We start from the raw sequence: 7,051 nt of genomic DNA, 5'->3' as shown, positions 1-7,051 counted from the left end.
CTGAAAAATAAAATTCTAATAATATAATATAGTTACGCCACATTTTATTGTCAGTAACGTTAACGGCGTTATAACGGGAGAAACAGTAGTCGTTTGATTACTCGTTACTGAAAAATAACGCCGTTAGTAATGCCGTTTATTTATAACGCCGTTATTCCCATCACTGCTTACCACTGACATTACTCAGAATTAACTTATGTCCGGGCTGGTCAAACCACACCCCACTACCTGCCCCTAACACATCCCTAACACCGTAAGGAGAGACCAATGGAAAGATTTAAATGTATGGTAAAAGAATTAAACAAAATAATCTTTTAAAATGAAAAGACTTTTATTTTAATAAATCGATGACATTTCTTAATTGATGAAAGTTCAGTGATCAAAACAGATATTTTTTTCTAAGATGTTCATTGATCAAAGTATGTCCATTAACCACATGAGCCAATGTTTTATTCACAATAGAACATAGATAACATAACAAATGTTTAAACTGAGAAATTTTACAATTTTATGCACAAAATGAGCTCATTTCAAATTTGATGCCTGCTACAGGTCTCAAAATAGATGGGATGGTGGCATGTTTATCATGGTGTAGCATCTCCTCTTCTTTTCAAAACAGTTTGAAGACGTCTGGGTATCGAGGTTATGAGTTTCTGGAGTTTTGGTGTTGGAATTTGGTCCCATTCTTGCCTGATATAGGTTTCCAGCTGCTGAAGAGTTCGTGGTCGTCTTTGATGTATTTTTCATTTAATGATGTGCCAAATGTTCTCTATAGGTGAAAGATCTGGACTGCAGGCAGGCCAATTTACCACCTGGACTCTTCTACTACGAAGCCATGCTGTTGTAATAGCTGCAGTATGTGGTTTTGTATTGTCCTGCTGAAATACACGTCGTCTGGAGGGGAGCATATGTTGCTCTAAAACTTTTATTGACCTTTTAGCATTCATAGTGCCTTCCAAAACATGCAAGCTGCCCATATAATAACTGATCTTGTATTGTTTCTTCAACTTGTTGACATGTAACAATAATTTAGATTGGTCTGAGTTTCTTAAGGCGGGCTGATGTACTGAGTGTTACATGAAGTTTGTCAGAGAAATTGTAAGGTAAGTGAGCCACATAGTAAATTTCATTCATCACTAATAAGGGTACTAAAGCAATTATAAGTATGCTTACCAACAAAGCAAAGGTTTTTGAACAATGTTTTGACATGCCCTTTCAAATAAAAAGTTTAATTTAATAAAAGAAACTTCGGTTTTTGTGAAAAGGGTCATTTTAGAAATGGCTGGTTAAGCTAAAATGGGCTGCACACACATTTTACACAGAAATTGAGGGTGAAAATAGGTTTATAGGCCTAGATATGTATGCACACAAAATCTAGTCTTAAAAAATACATAGGCTACACATAACTACCAGTCAAAAGTTTTTGAACAGTGAGATTTTTAATGTTTTTAAAGAAGTCTCTTCTGTTCACCAAGCCTGCATTTATTTGATCCAAAGTACAGCAAAACAGTAAAATTTTAAAATATTTTTGCTATTTAAAATAACTGTTTTCTATTTGAATATATTTTAAAATGTAATTTATTCCTGTGATCAAAGCTAAATTTTCAGCATCGTTACTCTCGTCACATGATCCTTCAGAAATCATTCTAATATGTGACCCTGGACCACAAAACCAGTCATAAGTGTCAATTTTTCAATATTCAGCTTTCAGATGATGTATAAATCTCAATTAATAAGCTTTCCATTTGTTAGGATAGGACAATATTTGGCTGAGATACAACTGTTTGAAAATCTGGAATCTGAGGGTGCAAAAAAATCAAAATATTGAGAAAATCGCCTTTAAAGTTGTCCAAATGAAGTCCTTAGCAATGCATATACTCAAATTAAGTTTTGACATATTTACAATAGGACATTTACAAAATATATTCATGGAACATGATCTTTACTTAATGTCCTAATGATTTTTGGCTTAAAAAAATTTTTTTTTTTTAAAAATCAATAATTTTGACCCATACAATGTATTTTTGGCTATTTCTACAAATATACCCCAGCGACATAAGACTGGTTTTGTGGTCCAGGGTCACATATTCTGATTTGCTGTTCAAGAAACTTTTTTTATTCAGTTGAGTAAATGTTTTCAGGATTCTTTGATGAATAGAAAGATCCAAACATCAGCATTTATCTGAAATAAAAAGCTTTTGTAACATTATACAATATACCATTCAGAAGCTTGGAGTCGTTAGTAAATAGTAAAAATATTTCAAAATATTACTGTTTTTGCTGTACTTTGAATCAAATAAATGCAGGCTTGGTGAGCAGAAGAGACTTCTTTACTGTTCAAAAACTTTTGACTGGTAGTGTACATGCACACAAAAGGCACCACTGCACAGAAACACACACCTATACAACATGATCAGTTCATTTTTAATTGCATTGTTTAATGAAATATTCATTCAACTTTCTATTTAATGAAATGCATATGGTGCTGTTGCTATGGCACACTAAAGACCATAGGTAATTTCGGCTGAAATCATTTTATTTTTAATAGTAAATTGACACTGTGTTGTTCTCTTTTTATATTGGCCCATTTTAACTTAATGTTGTGCCGTGGCTCAAGAAGGTACCTGCTGATACTCTAACTCTCTTAATTTTAAAACAATTATACTTTTTGACATTTTAAAAATATATACATATTTAAGAGACCCATGCTAATTTATAAAAATATCATTAGTTCTTATGCATTGCTTATTTGATGGTATTCATTTACCAAAACGAGGCCCATTTTAGCTGACTTCACCCTATTCCTTAAAACAAAATCTCTTTTTTAACTGTGATAATAGAATGCAAAATGCAAAAAAAAACCAAACATTTTTTTGTTTTGCAGATTGATATTATTATTATTATTTACTATAGTATTATTTGAATTCATTGTAAAATTTCCATTTCTTGAAAAAGAAAATAGGAGTAACTTCTGTAATTAAAAATGTCATCAAATCAGGAGTCTGTTTTCAGCATTTAAACATCAAAATCATGATACCCTTCAATAATATAATTGAACATATAGGCTACAATTAGGTTTATGCATTCCCCATGCATGAAGAAAATAAGGTTTATTTTTTAATAGCCTTTCTTGTTCTGTCCTAGCTATCATATGTTGCTGCCATATCATATCATTACTGTGCTATACATTTAAAAGAAATGTCTTTAAATTTTATAGTATATATATATATATATATATACATATACGCACACACACATGTAAATGTTTACATAAATATTTGTTTTCACAAATGTATTTTACAACAATACAGAGCAATGTGTAAAGTTTTACCAGATTTAGTCCTACACCTCCTTTACTTTTATTTGTTCCCCACTAAATGTTTAGATTTTATCAAATTATTGTGCACATTATTGTTTCTAGAGTAACTTTTGCTTCTGAATTATCCACTAATCTAGTTTATAATAGTATTTTTATCGTAGATTATGATTATATATTTTCATTTGTTATTTTTCTTAGTAATGAAGTTGTCTATATTTAGTAAAGTGTGTGTAACACACAAAAGAGTGATGATCAGGTCAACACACAATGAGGTACAGAAATTCTGTATGTGTATTCACATTGTATGTGGTTTAAATGCAGCCCGCTTGGCCTCTGAACTTGAGTACCCCTTATCTAGAGTAATAAGTGTTAATGATAAATCCCTTTTGACATTTGTAATGGCTAATCTATACAGGCCACCGGGACACCATACAGACTTTATCAAAGAATTTGTGCTGGCTGCAGATAAAGTTTATTTGTTATTTTAGTATCCAGGTGAATGAAAAAAGATGCATTGGGATCAGCAATTATAGACATTCTAAACTCTATTGGAGTTAGACAACGTGTCTGGGCCTAATCATTGTCATAATCATACTCTAGATTTGATATTAATACATGCAATATAAGTAGCATATAATGTTGTGTTTTGCCAATTTCGTTGTATTGTGGTATATTTCTGTTGTGTTGTTTAAATTTGGTTGTGTTGTGCACTACTGGGCCAACATAACTTTCAGCTCCTCCAGTAGTTCTTCAAGAAAGAGGCTGATGATGAAGCAGATCAGTTGAAGTTGTCTTGTGTCCTTCACTGTCTTACCACATATTTACAGATGTCATAAATTATTGAATTTCTACAGCTCAGTGTATTTGGTTTATGCATTTGGAAATAAGTTTTCTTTTATGACTTGGGACTTTGGTTCTTTTAATGGCCTGGTGGTTTCAAAATACTTTTAAAGCCTTGCATTTACTGGAATAAAAAAGCGAAAGTGAAATTTTTCTAAGCCATCAAAGTGAAAGTTAAGATTGCCAAGCCCATCAATGATTTACAATGTTATCAGCTATCATGCCAGTGTTTTTATAATGAATATGTAAACATGAATTTTGATAACACAGCCTTTCCATTAATGGGGGTGGAGCAGGAGCTGGATAACTACACAGTAAAATCAGCAGTGTAATATTTGCAGTGTTAAAAGTTATTAATTCCCAAAGAGTTGAATTAACAATCTACAGTGTTAAACAGTACTCGTGTTCAGTGTTGTCACACGGTGTAATATTTATGTAATTTCACTTTTACACTGAAAGTGTAAAAAAAAAAAAAAAACCCGCCGAATTTATCTGACTCCGCCTTCAAACACCGCTGCCTCGCAGAGCGACGACGCCATTTTATCTTCAGGCGACCGAGAAGGTAAGTTGGATTGCTTTTCTCTTTATAAAATTACACGGAAGAAATACTTTTTGTTGAAAATTTTACTCAAAATATGATTGGTGGTGAACACATTTAGAAATTACTAACTGTGAGTGTTTTTGTCAGGTTTACAGTGTTATGTTCGTGAGGTGTAGAGATGCAACCTTAGCCTTCAGAAGAGTGAAAGTTTCTCAGGCCTTTTTCATTTCCTGAAATAAGGTGATTTTACGTGTGAAGTAATTTTTGGAACGTGTTTACAATTTATGTATATATATACTTTTAGCTTCTTTCATTTTGGTTCGATGACAGATCGTCTCTCCTTCATTCCCGCCGAGGCCTGGTTTTACTATGAGTCTGGCAATGAAGATGAGGTCTGAAGCAGCCACATTTGGGCGGTTTTCTACTCAGAGAAGAGAATTCATCAAATGGTAAATTTATATTTGTATTTGAAAGCATTGAGTGCTTTGAAACGGTAATAGTGGGACAGTTAAACATTTACGGGCTAACAATGGACTCTATGCATGGCCCACCGCCTACGTGTTTCCGCTAAAATCTCAGTTGTAGGCGAGCTTCCGGTTTAGCGTTCTCTGATAGCAAGCTGTGGTAACAGCGCGGTCTTTCTGTCAAATTTTCGATTATCTAGCGATTACAAATAATTATTTTACATTATATATTTTATTAACTGTAGTAACAACATTTTAGTATATTATATTAAAATATAACATTTTATTAATGAGTTCAAGAAGCTTCAAGTGCCTTCGGCGTGAAGGTGCAACGTCTATGTATTACTGTGTCCCATTATGTGACACATCCTCAAGGTTTAATTCGGTGGTTAGTTTCCATACTTTCCCTTTGGACAAGGAAACAAGTAAAAAATGGATTCACTATATCCGACGTGAGGATTTTAATATCACTCCTAACACAAGAGTCTGCAGTCGTCACTTCAAGAGTGATGATTTGATCGAGCCATCGACTCCCACAGGACGCCGGCTACTGAAGAAAGGTGCAGTGCCCACTTTGTTTGAGTGGAACAACTACTCCGCTTCAGCACCAAGGCGCACCAGGGCATGGCTGAGGAGAGAAGTTTCCCCTCCACTGAACGAAGATCCTGTGCCTGTGGACCTCCAGCATGAGGAGCATGATTATTGTTCATTTCCCGTTCCTGCGGCTGTCGATCTTTCTTTAGATCAGACTGAAGATCTCCGAAAGGAAGTGGAACAACTGAGGAAACAGGTGGAAGAACTGTCTGTCCGTCACAGATTTTGCTTGGGCAGATTTGCTGCATCAGACGATGACATACGGTTCTACACTAGGTAAGATTTAAAACTTATAAATAATATTATATCATTATTAGGATGCGGTATTATAATTTTCTGGTCTTTGCATAATACAGTATGTCCATGTAGATATTTTATTTACATGTCAGTAAACCCATATACTATACAAGTAAGCTACAATACAGTCTAAAAGTAAGATAAAACTGTTGGTCATTTTGTGATGTGTATTATCTCAAACATGTCCCACATCTTATGTAGGTTTGTGACCCACAACATGGTTCGTGTGACCAGAGCAAGGGCAGCTACAACTAGGAGTGAAGGTGGAGCATCAGGCAATGCATCTGTAATTATATATTTTTTTCATTTATCATTCCTTTCTAATTTTGTGTATTATACAGTACATACAATATACATTGTGTTATGAATTTATGGGGGGGGGGGGGGGGGGGACAAAATTTAAATGCTGCTTTCTCTATGTATAAACACACATATAAACATTTTTTAACAGGGTCAATGCCTGCAGCCCATAGATGAGTTTTTTCTCTTCATGGTTCATCTCTCAGTTGGTCTGACACAAAGGGATCTGGCTCACAGATTTGATATTCATAAGTCCACCGTGAGTCGAATTATAACAACCTGGGCAAATTTTCTTTATACCGTTCTTGGATCAGTGCGCATCTGGATGTCTGAGGAGGCGGTCAATGCTCACATGCCAAAGGAGTTCCAGGACTATCCAGACACACAAGTGGTGATCGACTGCACAGAGCTGCGGTGCCAAACTCCATCCTCTCTCCTGCTTCAAAGTGAAGTGTTCTCCTCTTATAAATCCCACTGCACCTTCAAGGGGTTAATTGGCATGACACCACATGGCGCAGTCACCTTTGTGTCATCCCTGTATGCGGTCTGGGATTGTGTCTCTGCTGAAACCTGACATGGCTATTACGGTCGATAAAGGTTTTCTCGTGGACGACTGTGTGCCATGCAAAGTCTACAGACCTGCTTACCTGTCAAAAGAGAACAGATGTCGGCTGGTGAGGTAAAGGAAACTCAATC

At 35.0% G+C, this 7,051-nt stretch overlaps 1 protein-coding gene across 1 annotated transcript; it reads left to right on the top strand.

Annotated features, from left to right (window-relative positions):
* The first annotated feature begins 5,459 nt into the window (after positions 1 to 5,459).
* LOC131535261 (uncharacterized) lies at positions 5,460 to 6,929 on the top strand. The gene is made up of 3 exons (XM_058768206.1): positions 5,460 to 6,034; positions 6,257 to 6,341; positions 6,507 to 6,929. Exons 1-3 carry the CDS (start codon positions 5,502 to 5,504, stop codon positions 6,927 to 6,929), a joined length of 1,041 nt encoding a protein of 346 aa, XP_058624189.1. The 5' UTR covers positions 5,460 to 5,501.
* Positions 6,930 to 7,051: the final 122 nt, after the last annotated feature.

The sequence above is a fragment of the Onychostoma macrolepis genome, unplaced genomic scaffold, assembly GCF_012432095.1.
Source record: "Onychostoma macrolepis isolate SWU-2019 unplaced genomic scaffold, ASM1243209v1 Scaffold224, whole genome shotgun sequence".
In the NCBI taxonomy this organism is placed as follows: domain Eukaryota; kingdom Metazoa; phylum Chordata; class Actinopteri; order Cypriniformes; family Cyprinidae; genus Onychostoma; species Onychostoma macrolepis.
Note: the sequence above shows the minus strand (reverse complement) of the source record. Positions and strands in the feature narration are given on the sequence as shown.

Coding starts and splice junctions, on each gene's coding strand:
- LOC131535261 (XM_058768206.1), top strand. CDS start 5,502: ATGTATTACTGTGTCCCATTATGTGACACATCCTCAAGGTTTAATTCG. Junction 6,035..6,256: donor GACATACGGTTCTACACTAG/GTAAGATTTAAA, acceptor CATCTTATGTAG/GTTTGTGACCCACAACATGG. Junction 6,342..6,506: donor GAGCATCAGGCAATGCATCT/GTAATTATATAT, acceptor ATTTTTTAACAG/GGTCAATGCCTGCAGCCCAT.